Genomic DNA, 17316 nt, shown 5'->3' on the forward strand with positions numbered 1-17316 from the left:
CGCAGCAGCCAATCAGGAGCCGCCGCCGCGCCCACCCTGGGCCGTGTCAGCCAATCGGAAGCCGCTGCCCCTGCGGCAACAGGTGGGGCGTGAGGCCGCGTCCGCCATGTTGGGCGAGGGCAGCGCCGTGAGGGAGCGGCTGAGCTCCCACCCACAAAATAAACTATATATGTATAAAATATACTATATTTACCGTCTGTACTGTATATTTAGTATATATTGTGTATGTAATACACGTGACCACTATATATAATATATTCTAGCTGAAAATTTACCATATACCATATTATTTACCATATACCTTATTATTTACCATATAAAATACCATATATTGTTATAATACCATTTATTAATATAATATAGCATATATATTATAATTATACTGCCATATATGTTATAATACCATACATTATTATACCATATCTAATTTACCATATCATTTTCCATATAATATACCATATATGTATATATATATCCTATAGTGTATGTACTGCCTTTATAACATTTTGCTATATTATGTGTAATATAATATAAAAAAATATGCCGTGTATACTATGCTGTATGCCTATGTGGTATATATCTAATATACAGTATATGATACATAAACAGGTGCTTTATGTAACAATACACTCCTTGTATGTGGGAATATAAGTAACATAGTGTATATAATACCTATAAAATTTGCTGTATCTAATAATATACTGTATGCATATAAATATATATTTATATAAAGATTGCTGTATATAATGCTATATTATGGCTAGAGAGAGAAAGACATGAGCTCCATGCCTGGAAGTGTTCAAGGCCAGGTTGGATGGTCTATAACATAAATACTAAATATTTGTATAAAATGCCACATGAATATTAAAATTCCTCACTCAAAGACTTACAAATCAGCTGAAAATTGCCACTATGTGTTATAATTCACTGATCTGCCTTAAGGAGCAGCTGACCCAGCCTTGGTGGGCTTGGCTGGTTAGACTGACTTAAGAGACCTGGACAAATATTTTTATTATATTTTCAATATAATGTGCCTGTATCTATATAAAATATCTTCTATAATATTACCCTTCAGTTTATTTTTATATATACTTAGCCCCGCCTTCCAGGGGAAGGCCCAAGCTTCAAAGGTCACAGAGTTTTATGAAGTTATTGCTTTTCATTAAGTTACTGGTTTTTATGAAGTTTTTTATTAAGTTATTTTCAAAAAGTTATTTTTATGAAGTTATTGTTTCTGAAGTTTTTTATGAAGTTATTGTTTATGAAGATACTTTATGAAGTTACTTTTTCTGAAGTTATTGTGACATTTGTGCATCTCCAAACATCCCACACCAAATTTCTTCAGCCTCTCTGATAGATTTGGAGTCATTTAAGTATTTTTCTGAGGGATAAGCTAAATAAAAGATGATTTTGTGCTCATTTGTGCTAATTGCCATAAAATCTTCATCCTCTCAGATGCAGACAAATGGTCTCTTAAAAGAAAATAACTTCTCTGAGCAAGCCCAGGTGTTTAATGCTAAATCCAGCCAAAATAAAGCCAATTTTAACAATTTTTTTTCCCCAGAGGTGTTTCCTGACAGGGCTGCTGACACTTTCCCCTCTGAGGAGCATCTCTGGATTCTCTGCAGGAAAACCCCCGGGAAATATTCACAATAACCAGTTCAGGTGGCACATTTGAAGGGGAAAAGGCGTTATTAATTTCCTTTTATGTTATTAATTGTATTTTATGGAATTAATTGGAGCTGAGATCGTGCCCTGCAGGGCTCCAGGACCAAAGGACCTCTCTGCCCTAAGAGCTTCAAAGTTTTCAGCATTAATTCAACCACAGACGTGAGAAAAAAAATAAATAAACCGAGCTGAATCTGCCTCATGTGCAGATTTAATTGTTCATCTTTTCTTTTTTCCTGGGAAGGGAACGTGAAGGCGCTTTTGGCTGGAAGACGTGGCGAGAGGGGGGAAAAAAGGAATTTCCTGCAATGTTTGGGGCCAAAAAAAGGAATTTCCCGCAATGTTTGGGGCCAAAAAAAAGGAATTTCCCGCAATGTTTGGGGCCAAAAAAAGGAATTTCCTGCAATGTTTGGGGCCAAAAAAGGAATTTCCTGCAATGTTTGGGGCTGGTTTGAGTGCAAGTGAGGGTGATTAACGCTAATGATTGTGAAAAACGCCGATCACTTGTTTTTAAAATTGTAAAAGTTTAATAGTAATAAAATGGTTATAAAAATAGTAACACAATTAGAGTAATGACAGTTTGGACAAATTGAATTAGCACGATATGAGACAATAAATACAAAGAGTTGTGGATGTCTGGGTACTTTCTCTGAGCATCACAAGCCCCAAAAAGGCCCCACGTTAACAGAGGATTAACCCTTAAAAACAATAACCTGTTGCATATTCATACACCTCATCCATGGTGCATAAATTCCATTCCAACACAGGATTGTATTTGGGCAGTGTCAGCTCCTTCCTCTGAATCCTGACGGCGTCTCCAGGCAGGAAGAAGTTCATTTCTTGTGATAATGGAGCAATAAATTCTTTTTCTGTGAAAGATTCAGGTGTCCTGTGGCTGTTACCTCACTGCCAGTCCTTTCTTTAACAAAAATATCTTACATAGCATCCTTTGTATTTTAACGTTTTGTTATGACCTAAAACTATATTTAACACACTGCTTAAGAGAATTAACACAGCATCACTTTCTAACACAACACATCTAATATTCATTGGAATCGTAGCGAAAAGCCAATCAGAAAATCCATGCATTTCTCACATGATTAACGCTGATAATTAACGCTGATGATTAACGCTGGTGGTTTCCCGCAGGAAGAGGGACTCGCTGTGCTGACACCTCCATCTGGCGGCCGTGGAACCCCGGGATTCCAGCAGGGAATTTCACTGCTGGGAGCTGCCCCCAAAAATCCGCCTTGGACACGGAAAGGCGGCTGGCTGCAATGGAATGAAATAAAATAAAATAAAATAAAATAAAATAAAATAAAATAAAATAAAATAAAATAAAATATAAAATACAATCAAATAAAATGAAATACAAAATGAAATTTAAAAATGAAATGAAATAGAAAATAAAATTTTAAAATGGAATTAAATATAAAAATTAAATGAAATAAAATGAAACTAAATGAAATAAAATAAAATAATAAAATAAAATTAAAAACGAAATAAAATAAAATAGAAAAAAATGCAATGAAATATAAAATAAAATTCAAAAATGAATTGAAATATAAAATAAAATAATAAAATAAAATTAAGAATGAAAGAAAAGAAAATAAAATAAGAAAATTAAATTTAAAATAAAATAAAATAAAATAAATAGAATAAAATATAAAATATAAAATATAAAATATAAAATATAAAATATAAAATATAAAATATAAAATATAAAATATAAAAATATAAAATATAAAATGAAATAAAGTAAAATAGAATGAAATGAAATAGAATGAAATGAAATAAAATTAAAGGAAATGAAAACACTAAAACAGAATAAAATAAAATTAAATTCAATATAAAATAGAATAAAATGAAATGAAATTTTAAAATTAAATATAAAATTTAAAAATGAAATATAAAATAAAATACTGTAAAAAATAAAATAAATTATGAAATAAAAAAATGAAATAAAATAAAATAAATAGAATAAAATATAAAATATAAAATATAATAAAGTGAAATAGAATAAAAGAAAAGGAAATAAAATAGAAAATCAAATATATAAAATGAAATTAAACAAAATAGAATAAAATATAATGCCAAATAAAAAATATAATGAAATAAAATGAAAATTGAAAACAAAATAGAATAAAATATAATGTCACATAAAAATATAATGACATAATATTTTTTATTATATAATATGTTTTGTTTTCAAATGAAATTTGAAAACAGAATAAAAGAAAAGGAAATAAAAGATCAAATCAAATAGAATATAAAATGAAATTAAACAAAATAGAATAAAATATAATGTCAAATAAAAATATAATGAAATAAAATTAAAATAAACCAAAATGGAATTCAATAGAATTAAATAAAATACAAAATTAAATAGAATAAAATTAAATGAAATAGAATAGAATAGAATAGAATAGAATAGAATAGAAGGAAAAAATAAAATAAAATATATAAAATATAATATAAAATGAAATGAAAGGTAATATAACATAGTGTATGATGATCTGATATATGATATGATATGATATGATATATACATAATGAAATAAAGTGAATTATTTAAAAATAGAATAAAATACAATATAATATAAAAAATATAATAAAATGAAATGAAGTAAAATAGGAAAAAAATAAATCAAATAAAACAGAATAAAATAAAAGGAAATAAAATCTAAAATTAAATATAAAATTAAATTATAAAATAAAATTCCAAGCCTCACCGCCCTTTCCATGGAATTTTGTTCTAAAATCCAACCTGAACCTTTAGTTTGTGCATTTTGCTTTAAAAAGTCACGAGATATTTTCGGCCAATGCAGCTGCAAGTAGTGAATGTAAATGGTGAATGCCTTGCCTGCTGTTGATAAAAACACCAGCAAATATTAAAATAGTGATCTACTCAAAAATAATTTAAAAAAAAAAAAAAAAGGAGAAAATCTGGTCAACATTTTCCACCTGAAATCTGACGTTCCACGGAATTCAAAAAATTCAGAAGCAAAACCTGGCAGCAGGAAATTCGTGTCCCTGCAGTCTGTGTTGTTTCAGGATGAACATTTTCCTTGGAGAGAGGTCTGGACCAGGTGTGAAACCGCTTTCAGCAGCTTTAGGAGGGAAAAGCCTGAGAAAAACATCCTGAGATATTTCCAGGGCTGGATGTGCTCAGCTGAGCACCACGAATAGTGAGGAGAGGCTGCAGCTTGTGATAAATAGGTATGATTCGTGCTGATAAAAAATTGAAACAGTAATCAATATTGATACAGTAATTAATATTTGAGAATAATAAAACAGTTAAAAGTTGTAATGCCAAAGAAGAGAGGGAGAGGAGGGGCTCCACCCACCCCCCCTTCCCAGCAGATGTTCTCAAGGACCACGGGAAAGAAGCTGAAGTTGCTTAAAATGACCAAGAAGCTTACAGTTGCTAAAAATGACCAAGAACCCGGTTGGGTGCCAGAAAATGCTAATTATAAGGGATTTATTGCTTTGATATGCAGATGCAGTGATACGTTAGTCTTGGCTTACATTGTACTGGCTTGGTGTCCGGTTTTCGGCTGTTGGGAGGGCCTGGAAAGGCCCGGGGTGGCCTTGGGGCAGCCCGCGTATCAAAGGACGAGAAGAGGCTTCAGTTCTTTTCTCAGTCTCGGTGTTTATTAATTGTTTATCTAAAAGATTTTCTCTCGGCCCGACAGAGCTCTGCTCAGCAGCCAGCCATGAGCACACTCCCTGCCCTCCGGGCGGTCACCTATCTTTATACCCAAAGTTACGTGTACAATATTTATCATTTTTCCCCAATACCTTTCACCCTTATTGCCCGGTGCACTTTTAGTAATGACCAATCCCAAAGTGCCACCATCACCACAGAATATGGAGGAGAAGAAGAAGAAGAAGAAGGACAGGACACGCCCCAATTCCTCCATCTTACGTCTCTAAACCCCCCTGTACAGAAATCCTAAACCCTGTGTTTCACTCTCTAATTAACTAATCCCTTCACCATTCACCCCGGTGAAACCCTCCTATCCTCATACAGATGTCGTCTCCCGTGTAGGGTCAAAGTCCAGCCACCAGACACTTCTGGAACATTCCAGGACTCCCGAGCCCCCCAAGGGTGGTCTCGGTGGCTCGGCACCTCAGGACTGAGGTGCTGAGATCCCACAGCTTGGTGCGCATGTGTAACCCAAAAGTAAATTAAAGGACAACGAAGAAGACTCCAGGGCCTTCATCAGTGACGACCCCCAAAGACTTGTGCGACCACCAAACCCAGTGGTGGCGCATGCGTGGTAAAGGTGGTGATGAAGGTGGAGACAGAAAAGTGACGAACTGAAAATGGGAGGAGATGGCACTGACACATGGCATATAAGGGGTGACTTCCACTTGGCAAGCTTGTACATGAACTGGCAAGGGTCAAGAACCCTGCCCTCCGTACCCCGCGGTTGTTTTTGCTTATGCGCTATTATTTGAACCAAATTATCCCTTACTTATATATTTTCTAAACTATTCAATTAAAATTGTTGCTACCTTAAATATTGTTTGGGTTTTTTTTGATGGGATAATTGGGCAAACATAACAAGCTCAACGTGGAGCACCGGGAGAGTTCTGCTCACAGAGCAAGAACAAATGGCCCCAGTGATTAAACACATTTCAGCAAGAAATTAAACATAACTTGTTGGGAATTTAGCTGACTAGAGACTGGAAAAGTACAAAGCCGTGGCTAATTCCAAGTTCTACACCTGCAAAGATAGTGCGTCCTTGGGCCTGGCTGTAGTAGGATAACAAACAGTGAAAGAGACATGAGAAAAGAGAGATGGAACCCCTAAGGAATGAGGAAGAGTTCATGGTATAGTTTAACCAATAGATTGCTTGGCTTACAGAATATTCATAAGCTTATTATTTGCTGTATAAGTGTTTGATACTTTCTTCAATAAACTGGACCTGTGATGAACCAGCTGGTGTCCTGGTCCCCTTCCTTCAACAATAACATTTAGCATCAGAAAAAGCTGTTAAACGAGGCTGGGGATTTCCTTTAGGTCTGTTTTCTTTTGGAGAGCGCCTGCTTTGCTCAAACTGAGGTTAAATTAAAGGATTGGGATTTTTGGGGAACTTTATAAACTCCCTTTGAGTGTCTGGACTGTGCTGGGGAGGCTCAGGCCTGTGGGTGTGGGACAATCTTGGGGGGAACAACCTGTGTGAGAGAAATCAGCCCAGAGGGGCTGCTTGCCACAGGAAAAGCACCTCAAAAAGCAGTAATTTACCTCAAAAAGTAAAAGGGAGACTTTGCTGAAGAGGATTTTTAGTGAAATATCCCAGGCTGTCAGGAGGGATGCAGCAAACAGGGGGCGGCCTGTGAGGGAGCCACTGCCCGGAAAGGTCAAACTGCCCTTGGCAAAAGCAGGAGCTGTTCCAGGGCAGGGCAGGATCACAGATCATGGAATGGTTTGGGTTGGGAGAGACCTTAAAATTTATCCAGATCCATGGCAGGGACATCATCCTCTGTCCCAGGCTGCTCCAACCTGGCCTTGGGCACTGCCAGGTGTAGTAGTGTGTTTGTTAAGTTTATTGTACAGCTCCCCCATTTTGTATTGTTCCCCCCTATGTTTGCAAATGGTTCTGCCCTCCCCAGTTTTCCCGCCATTGGCATAAATTGTCAGTTAAGTTATATAATTCCTCCTCCCCCTTTTTTCCCTTAAATGCAGACTTTCTCCCCTCCCTGGGCCCAGTCAATCACCCCCCACTCCTCCCAACTTTCCAGAGTCTTCTTCTCTCTGGGGGTTGTGGTTGGCTGTGGTCCCGGGGCCCCTCCTTTACTTTGTATTCATTGGATTCCCCTTTACGTCAGTTATGTTAAGTTCATCCTTCCACCTTTCTTGATTGGTTCCGTGTAAACCCCTCCTTTGTACACCCACCCCCTTTATAATCTTCTTTCACCCCCTTTTCTGGATCTCTCCTTGCAGTTCTCCTTGGGGTTCTTCTGTTGGGCCTCTCCTTGGATGTCATCTTGGATCGTTCATCAAACCGGACTTAACCCCCCCCCATCGAGATCCAGCTCCTTATTTATTTAAAATAAAATCATAAAAATAAAATGAAATAAAATATTGGATTTAAATAAATTTTGTTAAAATTTTGTTAATTTTGGTTAAAATAAAATAAAATATGTAATTTAACTAAATTCCTAATGAAGGATTAAAATAAAATGCTGTTTAACAAAACCAGCATAGTGGAGTTGTTTTATGGCAGGCATCCGCCTCAAAAAAGCCACATTTCACAAGGGAAATGGAGCTGGCTGAAATGAAATAAAATAGAATATTGAAAATATAATAGTAACAACAACAACAACAACAAAACAACTATTATTATTATTATTATTATTATTATTATTATTATTATTATTATTATTATTATTATTATTATTATTTTGTTATAATAAAATAATAAAATATTGGTTATAAATTGAGAATTCCTTTTGAAAGATGGAAATAAACCACCATGAAACAAAAGCAGCACAGTGGACTTCACCGTTTTATGGCAGGGATCTGCCTCAAAAAAAGCCACGTTTCACAAGGGAAATGGAGCTGGCTGGAATAAAATAAAATAAAATAAAATAAAATAAAATAAAATAAAATAAAATAAAATAAAATAAAATAAAATATAAAATTAAATTAAATTAAAAATAAAATAAAATAACATATTAGTTATAACTAAATGGAGAACTTCTAGTGAAAGATGGCAATAAAATGCTGTTTAACAAAACCAGCACAGTGAAGTTCAGAGTTTCATGGCAGGGATCTGCCTCACAAAATCCATGTTTCACAAGGGAAATGGAGCTGGCTGGAATAAAAGAAAATATAAAATAAAATTCAGCTCCGGAATGAGGTGGGGAGGAGAAATAAGAGGAAACCTAAGAGCTTCCTTGGAGTTTGTTTTTATTATTATTCTTTTATTTCTTGCAGAGCAATCAGTACCAGCCCCGGTTACTGATTTACAGATTTACAGCAGGGCTCGGTCACGGGTGCTGGGGCACAAACGGGTTTGTCAGGCAGAGCTGCTGAGAGGAAATAATCAAATAAATGTGAGAACATTTCAGTAAAACTTCTGCCAGAGCTGCTGCGAGAAAGGGCAGGGTTGGGTCCTAATCCTGGAGAAAAAGGAAAGGAAAGGTGCGGAAAGGTGCGGAAAGGAAAGGAAAGGTGCGGAAAGGAAAGGAAAGGTGCGGAAAGGAAAGGTGCGGAAAGGTGCGGAAAGGTGCGGAAAGGTGCGGAAAGGAAAGGAAAGGAAAGGAAAGGAAAGGAAAGGAAAGGAAAGGAAAGGAAAGGAAAGGAAAGGAAAGGAAAGGAAAGGAAAGGAAAGGAAAGGAAAGGAAAGGAAAGGAAAGGAAAGGAAAGGAGAAATAAAGGGAAAGGAAAAGGAAAAGAAAAAAGGAGAAGAAGGAGAAACAAAAAGAGGAGGAAGGAAGGAAGGAAGGAAGGAAGGAAGGAAGGAAGGAAGGAAGGAAGGAAGGAAGGAAGGAAGGAAGGAAGGAAGGAAGGAAGGAAGGAAGGAAGGAAGGAAGGAAGGAAGGAAGGAAGGAAGGAAGGAAGGAGAAAAAGGGAGAAGGGAAAAGGAAAGGATTGTGGCATAACCTGCATGAAAATAAAATAAAATGGTCATTATGAATAAGACAAATTCTCATTGTACCTCTTGACTGCACATGTACTTCTACATCAGGAACTCAAATATTTACATTGCTGCTGTGAAATACTCCAGGTTTTGTTCCCCAAAATCCATAATTATCACAAATTCCCTGGGGTGGGAAGAGCCCTTCAGGATGGTCCAGCCCTGCTGTCACCCCAGCATCACCCCCGGACCCCAACAGTTCCTTTAAAATACATATTAAACATAAAAGTTCCCTGAGTTTTGCAAAGAAGAACCGGAATAAAAGCCAAGATCAAGTGGCAGTGGTGCAGAATGGAGGGGAAATTAAAAGCTGTGAAAGATGAAATCAAATTTAAAACAAGAGTATTAAAAAAAATCAAATTAACTGTGATTAGGGGTTATATTCCAAGAAATTATTTCAAGAAACAACAGGTACAATAAACGAGGAAACATTTAAAATGAAAGTTTGATGAAGCAGCAGTTAAAATAATAGAGTTCAAGACAATCTGGATTTATTTAAAGTGAACAAAACCTCTGGCAGCTTCCAAAAGCTTGGAGTTATTCTCAGGCTCCCAGTAAAATGGCTCTAATTAAGGCTCGCTAACGAATTTTGCGGAGCACTGTGAGAAAAGCAGCGTTTATTGCCCGGAAAACTCGAGTTTATTTAATTCATTCCCAGCCTGAAGGTGTCCCGGGCACGGGGCTCAGGGCAGTTTTATTTGCAGTTTTGTTTGCGGTTTTATTAGCAGTTTTATTTGCAGATTTACTTGCAGTTTTACTTGTAGTTTTACTTGCAGATTTATTTGCGGATTTATTTTAAGGGCTGGTTTTCATTTGCCTGGAGCAGGTGAAATCCAGCTGAGGTCGGAGTCGTTTTCCACACTCACCGCCCCAATTGCAGGAGGATGAAGAGGATGAAGAGGAGGCAATAATGAAATCCCAGCTCCTCGATGAGCCTGGCAAAGGCTCTCAGAGTTAAACACCTGAGCGACCCCCCGAGCAAGGAGGGGTTTGGAACTGGGGGTCCCTCCCTGAGGCAGGAATCCAGGAATTCAGGAATTCAGAAATCCAGGAATCCAGGAATCGAGGAATTCAGAAATCCAGGAATTCAGGAATCCAGGAATTCAGGAATCCAGTAATCCAGGAATCCAGGAATTCAGGAATTCAGGAATTCAGGAATTCAGGAATTCAGAAATCCAGTAATCCAGGAATCCAGGAATTCAGAAATCCAGGAATTGAGGAATTCATAAATCCAGGAATTCAGGAAGAGCCTCTGGAAGCGATGGGAGCAGGGAATTCAGAGCTCGGCAGGGATTTCCCGAGCAGAAACAGAAGCCTGGAGTTGTCCAAAAGGAGCCAACACGAGGTTCCAGGGCAGTCACCAGGACTTTGCTGCTTCTCAAATTCCAAATTTAATCCCAAACCACGATTTGATTGAATTAGACTTAAAAACAATATATAATATCTGGTTTTTACCTTGGCTTCGTTATTCTGTTTTTTTCATTATAATAGTGCTGCTTAACCAAAATAAAAGGAAAATCACATATTCTTTTGGACAATGAGCGGGTTTAAAGTACTTGAATATAGCGAAAATGACTGAGTTTGGTTTCTTTGCGAGCTTTGTTGCTGTTTTTCAACATGTTCCAGAATGACCGGGAATTCAGGAATTGAGTAAAACCAGAAGGAAGAGTGGGGCTCGGCATGAAGGAGCAGCTCCTCCTTCTCTCTGCTTGTTCAGCCTCATTTTTGGGGGGATTTTTTGGGGGGTTTCTGTGCTGCACCCGGGATCCCCCTCCTCCTCCTCCTTTGCTCTGAACACCCTCCCAGCCACGAGATATCGGAATTTCACACCAGGAAAATCGAGGAACCCGGGACAAAAACAAACATCCATGTATTCTGAAAGCAGAAAAGAATTTTAGTCCTCGTATAGAATTCTTTCACTTGCAACTTTGCCTTTCCCACAGTTAAAATAACATTTTAAATAGGATATAGAGCTGGCTTACACACAAATAAAGGGGTCTGGGGTTATTTTTTCCATCTCAAAATGTATTCATATTCGGTAGTAGTATATAAGTATTGATAATACAGTATTCATATTCTTATATAGATAATTTTTTATGCCACAAGTAATTCTTGTCTCCAGCCAGGCAGTTTGTACCTGTCTGTGTTTACCCTGACAAATCCCTCCCTCCACCCCAAGCTGGGGACACCCAGTTTAATTCCCCTCCTTTTTCTGGAGCCTCGACTTCCCTCTAATTCCCAGTGCAAAAAATCCGAAGCAAAAGGAGGTGTTTTTTTGGTTTTTTTTTCCTTATCTCTGGCTGTAAAAAAATATTACAACTTTGGTCTGCAGTGGGGAAGGAAAAGGAGTTCCAATAATCCGAGCGAGTCCAGCCTGATTAAAACCCCCCAGGGATAAAAGTTGTCCCCACCAGACTGCGAGGGGATCTTCGGCTGTGGCTAAAGCCTGACATCTGTGAGCATCAATTAATTAATTAATTAATTAATGCCTCCACTCATCCTTTAATAAAGAAGTGTCCGCTAATCCTCCCCGAAGCCGAGCTCCGAAAATCACATTTATTAGCCAAGGGCTGTTTTAGGAACAGATGGGGTGTAAAGAGCTTGGCGGAACGGGGGAGGGGGAGCGCGGAGAGCGAGAGATTAATTAATTAATTAATTAATTGTTAAGTAATTGAGGGATGAGTGAGGGGAGCAAGAAATGCAAAGCTCCGGGATACCGCTGGGACAGGTCTGGGTTTAACATTTCTGTATTCCCAAAACTCCTTCGGGAAACGCAGAAGTGACGAGGGACCTCTTCACCTGTCCCCGGCTCTGTCTGTCCCTGCTTCCCCCCTGCCCCGGTGCCCTCACAGGCTCAGTTCAGCAAAATGACAAAAATCCAGAGAGGGAGAGCTCAGAGAGATCCCTAACAAAGGATTCCTGCCGCGGTTGCATCAAACACTCCGCCCGACGTTTGTGTCCTACCAAGAGAATCAGCGGCTGCCTGCGGGGGCTGTTAGACCTCAGCTCTGTCTTTGTAAAGCTCCCGAGAATGTTTAACGAGTTAATCTTTTGTTAGGCTTAAACCCCGCGCCGATGTTCGCGGCGGGCACGGCTTAGCACAAAAAGGGATTTCTGTTGGTTTTTGGTCTGGTTATCACCGAAAGGGTTTGGGCTTTGTTGGCCTTGAAATCCTCACCTTGTGAGAACTGAAGGCAGGGAACGGGTAAATAAAGGAAAATAGGATCGTGTGTTAATGGATAAGCTGTGCAGGGAGCAGGGCGCAGGCAGCTCTGCTGGGGATCGGCGGGACACAAATCCCGGGTCAGACTGGGAACCTGAGCCAAACCTGACACAAACCCAAAGGAGCTGTGTGAGAACCCAAAATATTCAATCCCCCAAAGGAGATGTGCCAGAACCCAAAACGTTCAATCACCCAAAGGAGATGTGTAAAAACCCAAAATATTCAATCACCCAAAGGAGCTGTGTGAGAACCCAAAATACTGATGGACCCAAAGGAGATGTGCAAGAACCCAGAATATTGACAAACTCAAAGGAGCTGTGTGAGAACCTAAAATATTCAATCACCCAAAGAAACTGTGCAAGAACCCAAAATATTGATGGGCCCAAAGAAGCTGTGCAAGAACCCAAAACGTTCAATCACCCAAAGGAGCTGTGTGAGAGCCCAAAACATTGATGGATCCAAAGGAGGTGTGTAAGAATCCAAAATATTGATGAACCTAAAGGAGCTGTGTAAGAACCCCAAACATTCAATCACCCGAAGGAGCTGTGTGAGAACCCAAAATGTTCAATCACCCAAAAGAGCTGTGTGAGAACCCAAAATGTTCAATCACACAAAGGAGCTGTGTGAGAACCCAAAATGTTCAATCACTCAGAGGAGCTGTGTAAGAACTCAAAATATTGATGGACCCAAAGGAGCTGTGTAAGAACCCAAAATATCGATGGACCCAAAGAAGCTGTGTGAGAACCCAAAATATTCAATATTGGGATGTTGGCAATGAGGAATTGTTCCCTGGCAGGGTGGGCAGGGCTGGGATGGAATTCCATCCCTGCATCCCTGGCAGTGCCCGAGGCCAGGCTGGACACTGGGACAGGGGGATCATCATTAAAGATCATGGCAGGGATGATCTTTAATGCCCCCTCTGACCCAAACCCTTCTGGAATTCTCTGACATGACCAGCCTTCAGGCCAAGGTTAAGAACCCTTCCGGTGAGGATGAATAAACCAATATTATCTCTCCAGAAGTTACCCGGTTGTGTCATTCTACTGCAATCAAACCCCGTAAGAGACCGGGGAGATAATTGCCTCAGGATTGTCTCACCTGCAATACCTTCATTGGCAGGTGCTGAGTTCCTGCTCCTAAACCCTCACGAGCCGCTGTTCCTAAATCTTGCAGGGATGCTCCTTCTGAGCACAGCTGCCTCCGGGCGAGCATCCAAGAGCTGCGGGATCGTTCGCTGATTTGGCTGTCCGTGTTTTATCGGGGCAGAGTGTTTGACCTGCTGCAATGATTTATTCTGTAGGATTTCCCCGCTCCTGTCGGCTGCGTCTCCCCCCTTCACACCCACTCCAAACCCCGGGTTCTATCCCTGCTCTGTTCCCTCTTAAATGTAAAAATATTTATATTTTATAATGGGGTTATATACTCAAATATAAAAAGTGTACATACAAATATATACACTATATATATATTATTTGTATGTATACAAAAGTATATATACAAATATAAAACTGTTTAACTGTCGGGTTTTTTTTAAATTAGGATACGTCACTCCGGTCAGCCAACTCTGCCTCCGCTGTTCTGTCTGCACCTCGAAAATCTGGATTATTTTCCTCATCCGAAGGAAAAGTTCTGACTTCTTTCTCAGCAGCTGATGGCTCTGCTCAGGACACGCCGTTTCTCACCCCATTTAAATGCAAGCTCGCAGAGGATCCTCGCACATGAATGAAAATCACTTAAAAGCATCGAATCCAGGTGTTTATTTCCTTACACAGAGCGTTGTGATGTTCCCTTTTACAACTTTCGCGAGCTGATAAGGACTCATCTCCCTTTTTAACAGCCTTTGGAGCAGCCCGAAGCGGCTCATCCGTGTTTTTACCAAAGCGTGCGGGACCGCGGGGGCTGTGCCGGGTCAGAGCATCAGCAGCGGTGGGGGTGTGCAGAGGGCTCCTTCCTACAGCTGCTTTGGGAAATGAGGCCGGCAGAGCCCCAGCCGCACCTGCCCGCAGGTGTGAGCCAGCCTGGGGACAGCAGCGCCGGGGGCTGGGAGCAGCAAAGCAGGGCTCGGACGGGGCGAGGGGTGCGAGGGGAGCCCCGAGCAGGTGTGGGCAACACACACAAGCACAAAGAGGAGATTTTGGGCCGCTCTGCAAAGGCTCCGGTGCCGGCGGGCGGGGGTGGCAGCGCTCGGTGCGCCGCGGTCCCGCTGCACAGGGTGGCTGGGCAAGGGCTGTGCCCGGAGCGGTGGGACGGGACGGGGCAGTGTCCGGGCAGGGACTGTGCCCGGGCAGGGGCTGTGTCCGGAGCGGTGGGACGGGACGGGGCAGGGGCTGTGCCCCGGCAGGAGCTGTGCCCGTGCAGGGGCAGTGCCCGGAGCAGGGGCAGGCGGAGGGAGGAGCGCAGCCCCGGCCCTGCCGCGCAGGCACCGCCCCCGTTCCCCGGCCGTGCCCGGCGCTGCTCCGCGGCTGCTCCGCTGCTCCGGCTCGTCCCGCGCTCACGGCGGTCCCGGCATGGCGGAGAGCCCGGGGCGGCCCCCGGAGAGCAGCGATGTCCCGCGGGAGGGGGCTCGGCCCGGGCTGTGCCCCGAGGAGGCGGCCGAGCCCCTGGACGGGCCCGCGGAGCGGCCGCGGCTGAGCGCGGAGGGGGCGCCCGGGGACAGCGGCTCCCCCGAGAGCCCGGGGACAGCGAGCGGGGACAGCGCGGGGACACCGAGCGAGAACAGCCCGGGGACAGCGAGCGGGCACAGCCCGGGGACAGCGAGCGGGGACAGCGCGGGGCACGAGGGGCGGCCGGGCGGGGAGCCGGGGGTGACGGACGGGCCCGAGGCGGGCAGGGCAGAGCCCGAGGGAGAGGCGGGGGCAGCGGCGGAGCCTGAAGGGGCAGCCCCGGGGGGAATGGAGCCCGAGGACGCGGCTGAGAGCCCGGCGGGGACGGCGCGGGAAGAGGCGGCCCCGGCAGCGACAGAGCCCGAGGACGGAGCCGCGGCCCCGGCAGGGACGGAGCCCGAGGGCGCAGGGGCTGCTCCGACGGGGACGGAGCCCGAGAAAGCAGCAGCGGCGGGGACGGAGCCTGAGGGAGAGGCGGTGGCACCGGCGGGGACGGAGCCCCAGGTGAGAGAGGCGGTGAGGGAGGAAGGCCCGGCGGAGAGAGAGCCCCAGGAGGCGGCCGCGACTGTCCCGGCAGAAGCAGAGCCTGAGGAGGCTGCGGCGACAGCCCTGGCGGGGACAGAGCCGGGGGAGGCGGAGGGGACAGCGCCATCGAGGACAGAGCCTGGGGAAGGAGAGGGGACAGCCCCGATGGGGACAGAGCCCGGGGAAGGAGAGGGGACAGCGCCATCGAGGACAGAGCCCGGAGAGGCGGTGGGACAGGCGGCCACAGAGGGGACAGAGCCCGAGGACGCTGTGGCGACAGCCCCGTCCGGGACAGATCCCGAGGAAGCTCCGAGGGAGGCGGCCCCGACGGGGACAGTCCCTGAAGATGCGGTGCAAGAGGCAGCCCCGACGGGGACAGAGCCCGAGGAGGCCGCGGGGACAGCTCCAGAGGGGACAGTCCCCGAGGATGAGGTGCAGGAGGCAGCCCCGGCTGATGTGACAATTCCCAAGGATGAAGTGCAGGAGGCAGCCCCGGCTGGGACAGTCCCCCAGGAGGCGCTGGGGACAGCCGCCGAGGATGCGGTGCAGGAGGCAGCCCCATCTGATGTGGCAGTCCCTGAGGGTGAGGTGCAGGAGGCAGCCCCGGCTGCTGGGACAGTCTCCGAAGAGGCGTTGGGGACAGTCCCGAAGGATGAGCCGCAGGAAGCAGCTCAGGCAGGGACAGTTCCCGAGGAGGGGGCGGCCCCGCTGGGGACAGTCCCCAAGGGTGAGGGGCAGGAGGCAGCCCAGGCAGGGACAGTCCCCGAGGATGCGGTGCAGGAGAGAGCTCCAGCAGGGACAGTGCCTAAGGATGAGGGGCAGGAAGAAGCCCCGGCAGGGACAGTCACCCAGGAGGCATTGGGGACAATCCCCGAGGATGCGGTGCAGGAGGCAGCCCCGGGTGATGTGACAGTCCCCGAGGATGCGGTGCATGAGGCAGTCCCGGTTTCTGGGACAGTCACGGAGGAGGTGTTGGGGACAATTCCCAAGGATGCGGTGCAGGAGAGAGCTCCAGCAGGGACGGTCCCCAAGGATGAAGAGCAGGAGGCAGCTCCGGTTGATGTGACAATTCCCAAGGATGAGGTGCAGGAGACAGCCCCAGATGATGTGACAGTCCCTGAGGATGCTGTGCCGGATGATGTGACAGTCCCCAAGGATGCTGTCTTGGGTGATGTGACAGTCCCTGAGGACACGGTCCCAGGTGATGTGACAGTCCCCGAAAATGCTGTCCCAGGTGATGTGACAGTCCCTGCAGATGCTGTCCCTGGTGATGTGACACTCCCCAAGGATGCTGTCCCAGCAGGGACGGTCCCCGCGGATGCTGTCCCAGATGATGTGACACTCCCCAAGGATGCTGTCCCGGGTGATGTGACAGTCCCTGCAGATGCTGTCCCAGATGATGTGACAGTCCCCAAGGATGCTGTCCCGGGTGATGTGACAGTCCCCAAGGATGCTGTCCCAGATGATGTGATCCCCGCGGATGCTGTCCCAGCAGGGACGGTCCCCAAGGATGCTGTCCCAGATGATGTGACAGTCCCCAAGGATGCTGTCCCAGATGATGTGATCCCCGCGGATGCTGTCCCAGCAGGGACGGTCCCCAAGGATGCTGTCCCAGGTGATGTGACAGTCCCCAAGGATGCTGTC

General features: G+C 44.1%; 1 protein-coding gene across 1 annotated transcript in view; it reads left to right on the top strand.

Moving 5' to 3' along the window:
• Positions 1–14948: 14948 nt before the first annotated feature.
• Positions 14949–17316, top strand: part of CLIC6 (chloride intracellular channel 6) — a 29139-nt gene continuing 26771 nt past the window's right edge. The window contains exon 1 of the mRNA XM_074533647.1: positions 14949–17287. Coding sequence (XP_074389748.1) covers positions 15052–17287 — 2236 coding nt within the window. The 5' untranslated portion in view covers positions 14949–15051. The remainder of the gene's footprint in view (positions 17288–17316) is intronic.

This window comes from Zonotrichia albicollis, chromosome 2 (assembly GCF_047830755.1).
Source record: "Zonotrichia albicollis isolate bZonAlb1 chromosome 2, bZonAlb1.hap1, whole genome shotgun sequence".
Classification (NCBI taxonomy): domain Eukaryota; kingdom Metazoa; phylum Chordata; class Aves; order Passeriformes; family Passerellidae; genus Zonotrichia; species Zonotrichia albicollis.